The 17996-nt window shown below is 46.3% G+C and overlaps 1 protein-coding gene across 1 annotated transcript in view; it reads right to left on the bottom strand.

The window, feature by feature from the left end:
• Positions 1-17996, bottom strand: part of ADAMTS20 (ADAM metallopeptidase with thrombospondin type 1 motif 20) — a 1463844-nt gene that overhangs the window by 770024 nt on the left and 675824 nt on the right. Inside the window, exon 16 of the mRNA XM_078648053.1 lies at positions 13776-13871. Coding sequence (XP_078504179.1) covers positions 13776-13871 — 96 coding nt within the window. The remainder of the gene's footprint in view (positions 1-13775; positions 13872-17996) is intronic.

The following is a 17996-nucleotide window of genomic DNA, read 5'->3' as shown; positions in this document are numbered from 1 at the left end:
TAGCAAATAATATAATATGTGTATTAGGGAGGGTGAGATATAAGCAGCCGCGGGCCGTGGAGGGAGTTACGATGGGGCAGGGAGGCGGGGAGGGGGAGAAGCAGGGTGGAGCCCTCTCTACCTTGCCCCTCCCCCTCCCCGCCTCCCTGCCCCACCGTAACTCCCTCCACGGCCCGCGGCTGCTTATAAGTGTTGCTAACTCTTATTCATTTACAGCATGTTAACATACTGTCACCATTCGCTTTTTATGTACTAGTAACTATGCTGGTAATTTTGCTACTGATAATATGTGTACTTGTATTCTCCACCCTGCTTCTCCCCCTCCCCGCCTCCCTGCCTCACCGTAACTCCCTCCACGGCCCGCGGCTGCTTATAAGTGTTGCTAACTCTTATTCATTTACAGCATGTTAACATACTATCACCATTCACTTTTTATGTACTAGTAACTATGCTGGTAATTTTGCTACTGATAATATGTGTACTTTTATTATCTAAGGTACTACGCCTGAGAAGACGGCATTAGTAAATAAACATTTCAAATACACATCTGTTCTTCTTAACTCCATGTTCTGGTTTCTAAGAAATCTATAACGACCGACTGTTCATGAGTTCCACGTATCCTGAGGTACTATAAGTTCATATTCTGGATTGTCTAAACATTGAGAGTTTGTTATATCCAATGTGACACTGTACCTAGCTTGCTAAGGAGTTTTTGATTACTAACGTGAGTTTTGGGACACCCTAATTCGCCGAGGTTCCAATCCTCTGTCCACAGTTCTGTGTGACAACAGAAACCCTGCGACAGGGGCACCCCCGACCCTTGCTGGAGCTTCATCACACTTGCGATACAACTCCAGCAATGCATTCGCCGAGGTTCCAATCCTCTGTCCACAGTTCTGTGTGAGAACAGAAACCCTGCGACAGGGGCACCCCCGACCCTTGCTGGAGCTTCATCACACTTGCGATACAACTCCAGCAATGCGCCACCTTTACGGCACAGATACATCACGCATCTGTGCTGTTTTTGCCCCATGATGCGCCGCATTGTAAATGCAGCACACCATAGGTGACGGAACAGCGGCACAGAATGACTAACACATCCCTGGTGATGCGCCAGTCATCATAAATGTATCCCTATGCTTCTTATCTTGTTAGAGATGAACCGCCATATATATCATCAAAGTTTTTTGCATTTCCTAAATAGCGAACTTTAAGGAATAAATAGCGATTCTTTACCATTCCTAGTTTGCGATGAGCTATTTGCTAATTATCCGAATGTAGCCCAATGAAGCCCAATGTAGCCCAATGTAGCCCAAAGATGGCCGCCAGACACACAAAAAAACAAATGTAGCCCAAATATCAGCCAGATGTAGCCCAACTATAGCCCAGTGACAGAATGACCAATCAGCTTCGCAAACCTCCGTTACGCGAAGCGGAGCGCTGTTACAGATATATATCTTTTTTTGAACGTTAATTTCTCAAAATCCACTGGAGCACATATATTGAGACCTAGCAAAGGCACATCGGGCTACCAGTCCCTAATATTTTGCCAAGTTTCGTGCAAATCCATTCAGCCGTTCAATTATTATTATTATTATTTTTTTTTGCCCCGCGGGGCCCTTTTAAAACCTCCACATCAAACCTAGGGGGTCAGCGAGGATCTACTATGCCCCCTTATAGTTATTTCCCCCTTTGTTTTGACCTCCTCTTGTCTCTCGATCCTACCGAGAGACAAGATGGCGGCCGCTACGGACTGTTTGGAATGTTGACAGACGCCGGAGAACCAATCAGCTTCGCTTCACAAAGCTCCGTTGCGCGAAAAGTCCGCGAACCAGAGCGCTGCCCGGTCCGCTGTTACAGATATATATCTTTTTTTAAACGTTAATTTCTCAAAATCCACTGGAGCACATATATTGAGACCTACAAAAGGCACATCGGGCTACCAGTCCCTACAATTTTGCCAAGTTTCGTGCAAATCCATTCAGCCGTTCGGGCTAAAAGTGAGGCCAACCGCCCTATGGAAAACTCAATGTTAAAAACACGTTTTGGGACCCCCCTTTTTTCTCGGCGCCCACTGGACGAACCCCCCCAAATTTTCAAGGGCTGCTCAGAAACAAAATGTGCCATTTTCCTGAAAATTTCAGCCAATTCCGTCCACAAACGCCAAAGTTATTAGACATAGAATTTTCAAAAAACCCATAGAGAAAAAATCCTAACTATATATACCTACTGGCGACCGCCAGTAGGTAATATGGATATATATATATATATATATATATATATATATATATATATGGATATATATATATATATATATATTACCTACTGGCGGTCGCCAGTAGGTATATATAGTTAGGATGTGCCTTTGCTAGATCTCAATATATGTGCTCCAGTGGATTTTGAGAAATTAACGTTCAAAAAAAGGTATATATCTGTAACAGCGCACCGCTTCGCGTACTTTTCGCGTTACGGAGCTTTGCGAAGCGAAGCTGATTGGATCTCCGGTGTCTGTAAACATTCCAAACAGTCCGTAGCGGCCGCCATCTTGTCTCTCGGTAGGATCGAACAGCTGAATGGATTTGCACGAAACTTGGCAAAATTGTAGGGACTGGTAGCCCGATGTGCCTTTGCTAGGTCTCAATATATGTGCTTCAGTGCATTTTGAGAAATTAACGTTCAGAAACGAGATATATATCTGTAACAGCGCTCCGCTTCGCGGAGATAAAATTATATGTGTATTACCTAGCTGTTGCTAACACCAGTTAGCGACGGCTAGTAGAAGATAGCGACCATCTTGGGCCCCACTTTGCATGTGAGTGATATTTATCACTAATGACATGCAAAGTGGGCATGCCAAGATGTTAGCGACTGGAAACAGTCGCTAACATCGCTATCTCCTATTATCAACTTTTGGAAATATTCGAGATAAGGGCGAATATCTCTAAAAGCTACCACCTGCCCTGAGCAGTTCTTAGCCATGTTATCCAATGGGAGGTGGATAACATGGCTAAGAGCATTAGCTCGGTAATGCATGAATATCGCTGAGTTTTCAGCGATATTAATGCATTGCGGTCGTTTTTTATCGTATTTCCGATAAACCTTGATAATAGCAAGGTTTATCTGCGATAATTTCTGACGGTAAAAAAATCGTTGCTAAGCATCGTTAGGGATAAATATCGCTTAACTTTGGTAATATGCCCCAACGTCTGTTAACGTTCGATTCGAAGGAAATCAGGAAGTGTTGAAAAACATTGTCTGCGCCATCTTGTCTTTTTTCAAATGCCACACTTTTGTCGTGCACGGCAGCCATTTTAGATGCCTTGACCAGACCCACTCTGTGCACGCTGTCGATCCTTAGCATGGCTCCCCACCCTCGCAAACATCTCCCCCAGGCAGTGGTCACCCCCGCTCTCTGTCTTATGCATGGGTAATAAACCTCCCCCATCTGCGCTGCTGTTCCCTGAGAATCACACCCTGTGCCCGCCCGACACCTCCCTTTCGCCCTATTCACTACCGCACCCTCTGACACTCCTTTTCCTCTGTGTCCGATTGTCCAGGCTGGTCCTAGGGTATCAGCTAGCCCTGCAGATGTAGTTTATGGCCACAGCTGTAAAGAATCACCCCTCTTCAAAGGAGTTATAGTAGATCAAGGCCCACACTCGATGAGATTCGTCACAGCAGAAGCGTTGCTATTATCTGAAAACCATCCTGTATTGTGATTGGGGAGGGGACCGAGCCTGAAGCGGAAGATTCCAGGGATGACTGTTTGTACATCAAAGTTTTTACAATTATGTGTCACATTAAAAATATATAGCACTCCGACAAAGTAGTAAGATTATAAAACTTTAATAATTTATAAATATATACAAGAAAACAAAAATAGTAATAACATATAAACATTTTTAGGGAAAAACAACGAAGTAGCGGTCGGCTGTGCGAATAGTCCCAACGCAGCACAACGTCCAGATTTCCGGCGTGGGGCGTCGCGGGGGGGTGGGTCATCAGTAGCAAACTGTTGTGCGAATAGTTCCAAGGCAGCAGAACGCGTTGAAATCTAGATGACACGAAAGTGATGTCTAGTAAGTTGCCACCCAGCAAATAACGGCATGGGGCGTCGCGGGGGGTGGGTCATCAGTAGCAAACTGTTGCGCGAATAGTTCCAAGGCAGCAGAACGATGGCACCAAGGTGATGTCCAGTAAGTTGCCGCACTGGTTTTGGTATCCTACAATGCTGCTCCGAATAACGGCGTGGAGCGCCCCGGGGGAGGCGGCGTGAACGGGCCTCTCCAGGTGGAGTGTCATCTGTTGTAGTGGGGCGCCCCTTTACCGTTTCAGTTGCCATTCCGTCCGTTTTTGGTCCACTGTGTCAAAAGCCGCAATTCAGCTGAGTTGCGCCCACTCTTGCGGTGCAGCGATAGGCGGCTGTCACAGGACTCTCAAAATGGCGGCAGGCTGTTTCCTTTTTGGGCCTGGTCCACTGAAATGGCCCTGGGACACCTTGGAAATCGGACGCTTGTCTGCTAGGTCTTGGACCTCATTCTCGAAAGCGTCCCCTCCGCCTTGAGAATTCATCAAAAGTTTTGGGGGCTCCGACTCCTGCAGGCTTCTGGTGGGGAGCGGCTGCCATGATTGCTCGCGGAATGACCACGACTGAGCTACGAGATGGTGGTGCTTTCATGCTGACGCCAGCTTCAGTCTGAAACATCCAGAAACAAGGTGGGGCTTTCATCGTTTGGGGAAAAAAAAAAGTTTTCATCCTATGAAAAGTGTTGTTTTTAGGTCACATGATCAAGCCTTCCATCATTAGGAAACCAAAAGTAAAATGAACCAATGAAAAGTTTTATAAACAAGTCACATGACCTGTTATGCGGCATAGGGTGTAAAATTAGGAGAAAATACGTTGGCACGTGAGGCGGCGTCAGTAGCGGACCGATGTGCGAATAGGCCGAAGGCAACACAACGCGCCAAGATCTGGATGGCACCGAGGTGGTGTCCAGCAAGTTGCAGCACTGGTGTGGCCATCCTACAATGCTGAAAGTTGGCGTGGGGCGCCCCGTTGGCCTGTGAGTTTGCGTCAGTAGCGGACCGATGTGCGAATAGGCCGAAGGCAGCACAACGCGCCAAGATCCGGATGGCACCGAGGTGGTGTCTAGTAAGTTGTCGCACTGGTGTGGCCATCCAACAATGCTGAAAGTCGGCGTGGGGCGCCCCGTTGGCCTGTGAGTTTGCGTCAGTAGCGGACCGATGTGCGAATAGGCCAAAGGCAGCACAACGCGCCAAGATCCGGATGGCACCGAGGTGGTGTCTAGTAAGTTGCCGCACTGGTGTGGCCATCCTACAATGCTGAAAGTCGGAGTGGGGCGCCCCGTTGGCCTGTGAGTTTGCGTCAGTAGCGGACCGATGTGCGAATAGGTCGAAGGCAGCACAACGCGCCAAGATCCGGATGGCACCGAGGTGGTGTCTAGTAAGTTGTCGCACTTCTGTGGCCATCCTACAATGTTGAAAGTCGGCGTGGGGCGCCCCGTTGGCCTGTGAGATGGCGTCAGTAGCGGACCGATGTGCGAATGGGGCCAAAGGCAGCGCAACAATATTTTCTGATTTGAAGACACCACAAGGCGCTGAGATGCCAAGATCCGGATGGCACCGAGGTGGTGTCTAGCAAGTTGTGGCACTGGTGTGGCCATCGTACAATGGTAAAAGTCGGCGTGGGGCGCCCTGTTGGCCTGTGAGATGGTGTCAGTAGCGGACTGATGTGTGAATGGGGCCAAAGGCAGCGCAACAATATTTTCTACTATATTTTCGGAGTAGAAGACACCACAAGGCGCTGAGATGCCAAGATCCGGATGGCACCGAGGTGATGTGTAAGTTGCGGACGGGTGTGCGAATGGGGCCAAAGGCAGCTCAACAATATTTTCTGAAGAGAATACACCACAAGGCGCTGAGATGCCAAGATCCGGATGGCACCGAGGTGATGTCTAAGTTGCGGACCGATGTGCGAATGGGGCCAAAGGTAGCGTAACAAGATTTTCTGTATGGAAGATACCACTAGGCGTTGAGATGCCAAGATTCGGATGGCACCGAGGTGATGTCTAGGAAGTTGTGCCACTGGTGTGGCCATCGTACAATGGTAAAAGTCGGCGTGGGGCGCCCTATTGGCCTGTGAGATGGTGTCAGTAGCGGACTGATGTGCGAATGGGGCCAAAGGCAGCGCAACAATATTTTCTGACTGACACCACAAGGCGCTGAGATGCCAAGATCCGGATGGCATCGAGGTGATGTCTAAGTTGCGGACTGATGTGCGAATGGGGCCAAAGGCAGCGTAACAATATTTTCTGTATGGAAGATACCACTAGGCGTTGAGATGCCAAGATTCGGATGGCACCGAGGTGATGTCTAGCAAGTTGGTGTGGTCATCCTACAATGCTGAAACTCGGCGTGGGTCACCCCATTAGCCTGTGAGATGGCGTCAGTAGCGGACCGATGTGCGAATAGGCCGAAGGCAGCACAACGCACCAAGATCCGGATGTCACCGTGGTGGTTTCATAGTTGAGAGGCACTTCATCTGCAGTGGGGCGCCGAGATCCGGATGGCACCGAGGTGATGTCTAGCAAGTTGCTGTACTTGTGTGGTCATCCTACAATGCTGAAACTCGGCGTGGGTCGACCCATTAGCCTGTGAGATAGCTGTTCTTTGGATTTGGGCCTGGTCCACTAAAATGGCCCTGGGACACCTAAGAACTCGAACGCTCGATTTTTTTTTCCTTTCCTGTACATGCAAAAAAAGGTAAATGCCCGGTATGTTACACGCTTCATCTGCCACGATGAACTCTCCAGAGGAACCGAAAAAATATATAGTTGTGGTAACTATACCATGCATCGTCATATGGAGAGGTGGCACCAATTAATTATAGTGCTGCATAAAAGAGAGATTTGGAGGAGAACCCCTGACCTGCTAGTACATTCATCAAAGAAGTGGCACTGAGAGCTTCAGAGGCAAGGGAAACGGTCCCAAATATTTAGAAGAACTTTGGAAAGATTAAAATGACATGTTTAGATTGTGGTAAATTAATTTCATGTGGGCAGATGAGTGTTACTCTAATAAATACAGCATATGAACATCATCATAGTCGATGGTTGGTAGAGACATTTTGACTATATCCTGGACCTGCCCGTCCTCGCCCAAAATGGCGCCGGAATAAATGGGACTCGTAACTCCTTGTTGTGTACTGGTTGCAGAACCTTGAAATCACGAGATACGTATGCAGTTTTGAAGCACATGGCGGGCGGGGACGAGAATTGATTGAATATTTCGACATCCCTATTGATATTAAGTTCTGATGTGTTATTGATTACTGTACTGTTGAAAATTCGAATTAACGTCACCCATGGTACTTGCCCGCAAATGTATATCTAGATAATTTTATTGTAACTGGCCCTGTCGTATTTTAATTATAAAATGTACGTCCACCGATTCCGTAACTGTTAGACACCTTAGTTTTTGCAACCTAATGGCCCGCCCGTTACGTTCCTCTACAGTGTAAATGTCTATTCATCATATACGATTACAGTTTGCTCCGTGGCAGGCCCACGTGGTTATAGGCTCGTATTTGTATAATGAAATTTTCACAATAAAGGTTTTTAAAAGAAAACATGGTAGTAGTGTATACATTGGTAAAGTTTTTAATAATAGTCACTGTTTTAGAATCATTAAAAGGCAAGTGAAATAAAGCAGACCAATTACATGAAGGGTAAAAGGTATAATACGAAGGAACGCAGTAAAGATAAATGGTCAAGGGCTGTTGTGTTTTCTATTCCTGCAACATAAAGTGATCGATAAGAATCTCATATTCAGGCGTATCGGCGACTAAGACAGCAGGTCGACCCTCTTTTGCTCAACGGCTCCGTCATGGGACGAAGAAACGCTCTTTTTCTCGAAAAAAGAATATATTTTACTTGCAGGACAGTTGTAAAATTTCCGGGAAAGTACATTAGCCTGGAACATTATAACATATATTTAAGAGAAAATAATGTTCGGAAGTAATTAAAAGCGTAATTTTTAGGTGATATGACCAAGGCTTTCATAATTAGAATAAGAAAAGTAAAATGAACCAATGAAAAGTTTTATTAACAAGTCACATGACTTGTTATGCTTACGTTATGCGCTGCGCGCCCCGGATGACTTCCGGATGCGCTAACGCGGCGCGTCATATGACGCATTACGCGACAACGCAGGTCCAGAATATAGTCAAAATGTCTCCACCAACCAGCGGTCGAAACACAACCCCTTTCAGCAGGCTAAATAGTTCTGTTAAATGACAACAGAAAGGACAGGCAACAAGAACCATCAGTCAAAGAGGGGAGGGCTAGTTCTTCTCTACCGGGTTACATTGGGGCGCTACCGGAACTGATCGAATTGGTAGTCTACAGTGTTTCTGGATGTTTCAGACCGAAGCTGGGGTTAGCATGAGAGCAGCACCATTTCGTAGCTCCGTTGTGGCCATTCCGCAACCAATCATGGCAGCCGCTCTTTATCGTTATTTTGGGCGGGGTGGGTGGCGGAGCCGAGCTGTTTTGCAGCCATCATTGTGTGGAGTTCAGTTCATCTCACTAGTTTTGTATTTGTCATGAGGGGTTGTTCCTAATGTTTCTATTTTAGCGAGGTCAAAAAGAGATCCCATTAGTGGCCTACTGATTTTGCTCGATTCCTTTTCTTTTTTTTTACACGATTTTTCGTTATCTGCAAAGACTAAACAGAGTATTGCGACTCTGTGTTTGTTTGTAAATAGAGAATGAACCAAAGAGAACTAATTCTAAAACAGTAAATACTTGGATAACAATCAATCAAATGGAGAGAGAAGCAGGCACGACGGATTACAACGGGGGCAAAGGCCTGCGTTAACTACCTTTCACTATCTGCAAAGAGAGAGTACTCCTAATAGAAATGAGGGGGGGGGGGCACCATTCAAAGCAGATCAGTGTGCATAAACACGAAAATGTTTTCACTTACCACGTACTTGACATTCGAAAGCTTATGATATTTGCTATTAAAAAACCATTGAAATTCACTGAAAAAACCATAGGTTATAGACCATATATAGTTAGGAATTAGCATTTACAAAACCTTGAAAATTCACTGAAAAAACCATAGGTTATACACCATATATAGTTAGGAATTAGCATTTAAAAAACCTTATTTTACTCACACAAAACCATTGAAATTCCATATATAGTTAGTTGCACTAACTATATATCGCGCACCCGCAATCCACTGCTGATGATGTCACATATTACATCATTCATGACATGGTCAGTGACATCACTGATGACATCACTGATGACAACATCCAGTGATTATGTGTTTCTGTAAAGTTTAAATATGTTTTACATATTGAAGAATGAGTGGATGTATAAGTGTCTGAATGAAGGTTTTAGTAGGTGCGTGATTGACTGTATGAGTGAGTGATTAAATGCGTCTTACTGAATGCACGGGTTAGTGACTAAACTGTCTAAAAGTGTGCATCAGTATGTCTGTTGTTGTGCAAGCTGCTGCATGTGTTGATCAGTAGCTATATAAGTAGCCATATGGGTTATTGATTGGTTGCACAAGTATTTGTATGGGAGACTGAGTGTGTGTATGGCTGGCTGGGAGGTGTGTGACTCTGTGCAGATCAATGTGTACTTGTATCAGTGATTCTATAAGAGAGTAACTATGTGTTAGTATATGTTTCAAAAATGTAAGGTGTTCTGTGTTTAACTGTATAGATGAGAAAATGGAAGTGTGATTGATTCTTTTCAGGACTGACTAGGTGTGTGAGTAACTCCATGGATGAGTGGCAGAGTGTGAGTGTCTGTATAGGTGTATGAGTGCATATGATAGTGTTGTAAAGATGAGTGATTGTATGTATGAATGATTGTATGAGTGAATGTGTGTGTAGACATAGGAATCAGTGAGTGCGTATGTAGTAACTAGTATTGGTGTGTCAATGGTTTCAAAAATGATACTCTCTATTTAACACTGGGTGTAACGGAGGTTATATTAGAGTGTGAGGAGATGCATTGTATTATCACATGAATGATATCATCAGTGATGTGATCATTGATGTCAAGTGAGATGTCATCAGTGATGTCATTTGAGATGTCATCAGTGATGTCATCAGTGATGTCACTGACCATGTCATGAATGATGTAATATGTGACATCATCAGCAGTGGATTGCGGGTGCGCGATATATAGTTAGTGCAACTAACTATATATGGAATTTCAATGGTTTTGTGTGAGTAAAATAAGGTTTTTTAAATGCTAATTCCTAACTATATATGGTGTATAACCTATGGTTTTTTCAGTGAATTTTCAAGGTTTTGTAAATGCTAATTCCTAACTATATATGGTCTATAACCTATGGTTTTTTCAGTGAATATATATATATATATATATATATATATATATATATATATATATATATATACAAACGCCCCATACTGCAGTCTTGCCAAGTATCACGCTTCAGACGTGACACTAACGCATTTCAGTGCGGTGCTCCGCATCACCGCACTGAAATGCATTGTCACGCATTTTGCAATTTTGCATAGTGCCAGGCTAAGCTATCACTGTGACTGAAGCGCTGCAAAGTATGTGTGTGTATGTGGCAGCTCAGCTGGCTAGCGGCGCGATGCAGGCTGCCTACGCTGCTCCCGTGGGCTTCCTGCTGCTAGCTACAATGTATCTTCATCATTCAAGAATTCTGATGGCGCCATGCGGCTGAGTCCAAGTTACTAAGGTTGCGTGCAGCGTCATGAACACACATGTGACCGGCGTGGCGCTGTGGGAGCATTACGTCCGTGTGCGCGGGGAGTTTGTGGTCTAAGGGGCAGCTCTCTGGTTTGCAGGCCGGCCGCACATGATACTAGGCCAGCAGCGCTGCTGCTCGCACCATCCCTTTTTAGGCCTTTTAATAGCCGCTAGCCCGCAACTTAACTCAGACATTTTGTATTATATTGTAATTCCGTGCCGGCTTAGAGAGAGTGCTGTGGGACCGACGGGACGTCAGTGACGAAGTCATGAGGCCTGGCATCACAGTTGCAGCAGCCCCCAGAACTTTGAGGACACACAGCCACCCGGACCAAGTAAGGGGGGGGGAGAGGGGGAGGTGCGGTGGCTCGCTCCTTGAGGCCTGAGCTGCAGGCTGCCTCGGAGTAGCCGGCAGTCAGGCAGCGCTGCCTGTTTGAAGAGCAATGAAATCAGTTGTTTAACATCAGGAATATCACACAGACCCAGAAATACCGGGCCTTTTCTCCCATGTATTTTTCCACGATTTTCGGCAGGGAGGAGGCATGAGAAGGGTGCTCACAGCCCCGAGACATCAATTACTCACCACCCACGTCTGACTATGTTGGGGGTCACATGGAGGCCCACAGCCCCCATAGCACCTGCTGGCTGCCTATGTCTGCAGACATGGACGGAGCGGGCTGGGGGAAGCCCCTGTTACCTTTCTGCAGTGTAATGGCGCTCACCTGTCTTTGGGCTCAAGGAAATTGGGAGCCCCAGTGACCTTTCAACACAGGACTACGAAAGCACCTGCTTTCTTTGTTGTGTGGTCTTCTTGGAGTAGAACTGGTCTTGCATCGGTCCCTAGGAACCGCGGGCCCTCAGGTACAAAACCACTAAGAGGACCGGGTTCCACAGAACATAATTTCTTCCTTGTGCCGTCACCTCACACGGCAATGCCCTGTCTGTCGTACTTTTGGTGGTTGGGGCAGGGGGGTGTAAGAGGGTCTGGGCCTGGTTGGGGGAGCTTCTTCCATGTTGTACTGCACCGGACACTTCTCTCAGCGCAGTTATGTGTCTGCTTTGCAGGGGGGAGGGGGAGAGGGGGGGGAGGGCAGAGAGGGGATCGGGACCAGAAGTCAGGTGGGGGCTCTGTCTCACTCTTCCCTGGGGCTCATTCTGTGGCCCGACGCACTGTGCTTGAGAGTGTCCGTCTTTGCACTGTGCTCTTGCTGCTTAGGAGGGGTGTAGGCAGGCGTTAGGGGATCACGCCTTGACTCAGGGGGGTATTGTAGTACTGCAGAGCCTGGGATGGAGGGTGCTGATGGTAATTTGTTGTTATTCCTGCCACTGATGCTCTATTATTGACACCTCTGAGGCCCTACCATTGTACTTTCTGATGCCGTGTTAAGCCACCTGATGCCCTCTTAATGTCCTCTTGATGTCCTCTGATGCAGTATTGGTGCCTTGTTAGAAGTAGTATGATTTCCCTATGTATTACCCGGTTATTAACCCATTCCATGATTTATTATTGTCCTGCCTTATGCCGTGTTTTACTGCTCTCCGTGTTAATGCACCCTGTGATGCCCGATTGCTGCCAACTCTTACGCTAGTATTGCCCTCGCTATTGAACAATTAATGCCTCCGCTGATGTCTCATTATTGTCCCCTCTGAGGCTTTATTGCCCGATCTACTTACTACTAATGCTCACTCTGATGCCTTCTTATTGCCCCCTCCGATGTTATTGCCCTGTCTGAGGACCTGTTATTTCCTCATGTGACTCCCTATTATTGCCCCGCCCCGGTTCTCTCCCCTGTCCCTGGTATGGTCGTTTTGAGGTCTCGGGCAGGAATTTCAATGATGGGGGCTGGGGGGTAGGGGGGGCAAGAGAGCAGTAAGGAGTTTTATATGGTTGTTAATGATGGTGGGGCACTTAGTTGTTGCAATGATAGAAATATAGATTTTGAATGCTATTAAAAAAACTTAGAGGAACCACAGTACTGTGGAACCTGTTGTACAACAGCTTTAGAAATCCAAAACTGTCCTATGGTGGATTTGGTGATCTAGGTGTTACAATACATGGATCATGTTTTGCTATTTTGTCCCATACACACTTTCTTTCTAACTTCTCTTGATACAATGTTATTAAAAGTGTCACCCATGATAGACGTAAATACCACAAATTAGTAGAGTATAAACATAAAAATGTCACTGGTATGCATGCTAAAAACTTGGCAGCTGTGAGCGTTAGTCCAACTCTTGATGTGTAATACTTAGCAGGACTGGTGTCATTTCTGATATTGATATCTTTCCCTCGTCTTCATTGATTGATTTTGCTCGTGAGAAAGTGTCACTCATAGTGGTTGAAATGTCACTCATAATTACACTGAATTTATGAAAATGTCACACATGGCAATCTGAAACCTTGGCAGCTATGATACTGGAAAAATAACAACAAATGTATAACATTGCAATCAATTATTTTCCGTATTAACTATAAAGTAGTACCATGAATAAATATAATTAGTTATGGATTAACAAGAAGATTAACAAGAAGCCCAAGGGATAGCGTGCTGAGCTGAATGCTCATGCAGTGGAACAAAGTGGGGTTCCACCGGCTTGAATTTTTTGCAAGTCCAGCTCAGCCTTCCAAGGTAAATTGAGTCCTGTGCTAGAGCACTTACAAAGGGCAGAAGGGCAGTTGGGTGTGCTAAATAAAAGCATGTAATTATGAATATTATTTAAAACAAAACACTGCCCAATAAAAACTCTGAATAAGCCCCACAGTAAAAAAGTAATAAAATATATCAAAAGTGCATTTTCGATCTCTAAATTGTCTTGTACAGCTTGGCTAGTTAACAACTACCTTGTGCAGTATTTAATCTAAGATTAGCATGAAATGCCAAACTCTGGTGGGTGGGGCATCTAAAATCATTTGTCTGCAACATTCTAGCCATAAAGTGAAACTAAGGCATTTAAATACATGAAATGCTGTGTGCTGACAATACTTACCAAGGTAGTTGTCATCATCGGTCTTTCCTGAGTAGCTGTGCTGGCGAATGTCTATGTTTGTTGACCCCGCTGGAATTCTTACCACAACATTATAACCTGTAAAATAATAAATCATAATTACTTACTTCTTTGTGAACTGAAATTTTACAAGTGTCCGTATCAGCCATACATTCACATTTGCTGTAATATTTATGCTTTGAGTCTACGATAAAAGGAGAACATTTAAGGGAATTAGGAAAGAAGATTTAAGATGTATCCATTATTTTCAGGGATCATTTTATGAACTTCAGTTTTACTGTTGAGCTAGAGGAATAATATCTACTCTTAAGCTTTTCACTATCTGCCTAAATGTCCTGTCCTCATTTGTAAACAAGTTTATTTCAACTTCTCATTATACTCGAGGTCATTGGAAATATGCGATTCCGTGGCGTTTTCTTCATAATTATGTGTGTTTGCACATAATCCACCATCTAATGCTTAATTTGCAGATTTCACTTAAGTATTGAATTTAACTTAAATGGACCAAAAGCTACACCATGCACCAAAAACCTGCTCCCCAATCACATCTACATTGCAAAAATTAAAGGTCCAGCTTCACACTACTAAAGTCCTGGGTGGGTAGCAATGAGATGCAACTCTGACCAGACAGTAGTAGGAAGTGTTGAAATACAGTGCCTGATTGGGCTGCATTATGATTCATGGTTTGCATTTTTTTCTTGTATTATTTTGTGAAGTCCTGAAATATAATATGGCCTTCTATTGCTGCATAACTCAAGTGGCCAGGATTAAAATTTGTAGCACTTTCTTTCTTCAAGACATATTTTATTTAATCCCTCCAACATAGGACAAGAACGTTTTAGCCCGGGGAAAAACAATGTGGGGCTATTTTGGTGAGTTGGTAATATATCCGACTTAAATGATGACACAGGGGCATGGCGTGGCGCTGGCGAAGATGCCTGCCTGAAGAGAGAGCTCCGCCGGGGCCGAGCCCTAAAACCCTTATAATCCTCTATAAATCCTGCAGGAGTGACCCCTAAACAACCGCAGCGTTGGCGGAACGACCCCTGACCTGATCGCCGAAAAAATCCAGTCTGAATAAGGAAATCTTGGGACCGTTTCTCAGCGTGGAGGCGGTATCGTGACCGCTAGGAAAGGCCAGCGCGAAGATCGAGGGTAAAACCTCCGGCCGCCTTCTGTTCACCCTGCACGGTGGCTCACCCGACTGCGAGCAGGCCGGCGCTGCGTTCTCGCTTCTCCGCTCCCCGCCTCCCTCTGCCACGCCCGGCAGCGCGCCATCGTCTGCACCGGGGTCCGCCCGGGCCTCCGCGGCCGCGGTAGGGGAGCGGGAGCTCATGATCTCGTAGTTCCCAGAGGCCGCTCTGCACACAGCGGGTTTCTGGACAGGGGGGGGGGGGGCGGATCATGGCTCGGCCTTACACCACACTCTATGCTGCCCAGCTGTAAACGGTGAGCAGGACTGGGGCAGCAGACTTCCATTCAGTCTCCAATTCCCCCCACCCCCTCCCCCGCGGCCACATAAACATCGACGGGCAGCACTCAAACAAAGCGCTTATACAGACGCGCGCACAGGAATTGCGGCGGTTGGAGGCCCTGCTCTCCCCTGTGAGCAGGGGCAATCAGCCCTTGAAATGTGTACCGAAGGCGCGTGAGATCCACCTTGGGGCGTACACCCCCGCCTGCACCGGAGGCCGAACAGATTCACAGGGCACACTGGGTTGCTGTGCCCACGTAGGAGGCGGGTATCGGACAGAGCGGAAGGAAGGTCTAACATGTTGTTTGGCAAGCGGATGTGGCAGCCGCCATCCGGAAAAGTAACGGTGGTACCTCCAGGGACCGGCGGGGAGTGCCCCATCCCCCGCCACACATATGCACTTGTCGTACCCACTGTGGGCGGCGGCTAAAGGGTGCCACATCTGATACGAACAGAAATTGAACACCCGGCCTGGACAGATTGAAAGACACCACCACACTGTGGAACCGCGTTGGGGTGTTCTAGAGCTGCGGAACTACCCCTCCAGTGAGTGGAACAGACGTGTGCGCCCCTACAATGAAGCCCAAGGGTGGCACAGGGGTGCAAACAAATAAACTCGACAAATATGCAGTTTCGAAGCAGGCTCCCCCAGACGGAGGAGCCCAGGGTGGGCAGATTGGAGACAACGAGCCATCTCTCACATCAATAATGGCGGCCATCCAGGTGCTGGAAGCCACGCTTGAAACTAAAATCGACAAGGTATCCATCGAAATGAACTTGTTAAGGGCCTACATAAATAAAATTGTGGACAAAGTCAAGGTGAAGGAAAAAAACGTTCTGGAGCTATAAACCTCCACCAAAAAGCTTGAGGAGCGGTTTCAGCAGCTAGTCCACCAACACCATCAGATGGCCCTGAAATTCAAGGATTAGGAGGGGAGAGCCCGCAGCAACAACATAAGAGTAGTTGGGGACCCGCAGGGCTTATAAGGGCCGAGTGTGGACCTCTTCCTCAAAGATTCAGTCCTCAAACGAAAACGACTCTCCTCCCTATTCATGATCGAAAGGGCGCACCGGGCACCGATTCCCAGGCCTAAACCCGGGGCGGCCCGCAGGCCTATAATCGCAAAAACCCTCAACTACAGGGACTGCGACCCAATCCTACAGGCACCCCGGACACAAGGGGACCTACACAACGAAAATGCAATGGTCCGTTTCTTCCCTGACTTTATACTTAAGGTCCAACAAGATCGGTGCTCCTTCGATGGGATCAAGAAGGCGCTAAGAGAAAGAGGGATCAAATACATAATGATTTTCCCTGCAAAGCTCAAAATCATTTCAGACCGAAAATCATTGTTGCTCACGACTCCAACAGAGGTGCAAGACTGGTTGGATAAGGCGACCATGCAGGGATCTCAGCAGTGACAGCAGGAGACAACTGGAGAGACACCCACGCCCCTTCGCCGGAATCGGTGGATGGCAGATCTGACATAGACAGGCGGATTAAGCGATTGTGGAGATCGAGGTCCAGTAGCCGGAGACACTAGCGGCCAACAGAGACTGAACAAACCTAAGTTTTGTGGTGTTGGAATTATGGATCTGCCAAAGCAAACTGTAATGTATAAAACTTTACTAGGAGAAGGCGGGGTGGATGTCTTGAGATGCTGGCCCTGCAAGACTTTGGGATCCTCAAACTGACACTTTCCTTGGAGGGCGGGGGCAGGCCCCCGGCGACCGGAGTCAGTACTAGCCCTTATTCTGTAGTGTAGTTCCTATATTCCCAATAGGCTCTGCGCATTGGAATAATAAATCCTGTAGTTTAGATGTAGGACTGAGGTCGACTAGGTCTCTACCGAATCTATTAGACTTAATTGTGAGTGCCAGCTAGCTCAGAGGTCACTAGAAACTTTCTCGAATAAACAAGAAGGGTTTAGTCTCTGACAACCATATAACATGACAACTTTGTTTCCCCAGAATGAAACGTATCTCTAGAGTCGCGGAAACAATAGACAGCTATTTCACTCAGTCAGATGGGCATGCTTCATTTCACCAGAGTTGCTGAGAAAAGGAAAGACGGGCGTTTTCAATAAAAGTATTTATTGAACAGTCTTATCTCTCAAGCATAAGAAATGTACAGCTACCATCGTAGTACTGATTATAAAGTATAGAGCATATAATACAAACAGTATTATAAAGTAGTACTGTAAAAGCATGATATGGTTTCTAAGCCATAAGTCGCTTAAAACATATAAAATACATACAATGATAAAAGATGGCTAAAAGTACTCAACTGGTGCTTCTAAAATACGCCTTCCCCGGTGTACCTGACCTAAGCCTAGTACAAGGGAATGAATAAGTGAGGAGTAGCTTTAAGTTTAGTAATTCTCTGCCAAGAATCTATCCAAGAATTCTCTAAGGGTCCAATCAGCTCCATACCTTGGTTTTAGGATGATAGAGTGCTGGTATCTCTCTCTCGGGGCTCGATCTCCCAGCAACCCGCAAGGGTAGCCTGGAAACACCGGAGCTGGATTTCTCGGCAAGAGAAAAGACAGCTTCTTCTCAGTGCATCAGCTGGAGGGTCGGCTTCCTTCGGCACTTGCAGCAGCAGGGCGTCGGGCAAGTAGTAAGTCGATCTGCTCCCCAAACCACTGTGTGTTTGTCTGGACAAATCTGGGCATATTTAGACTATGAAGGTGCCGAGTTTGACGTGTGATTGAACTTAATAACGTCAT

Source organism: Lissotriton helveticus, chromosome 1_1 (genome assembly GCF_964261635.1).
Source record: "Lissotriton helveticus chromosome 1_1, aLisHel1.1, whole genome shotgun sequence".
Lineage (NCBI taxonomy): Eukaryota > Metazoa > Chordata > Amphibia > Caudata > Salamandridae > Lissotriton > Lissotriton helveticus.
This window is presented reverse-complemented; position numbering and strand designations above follow the sequence as displayed.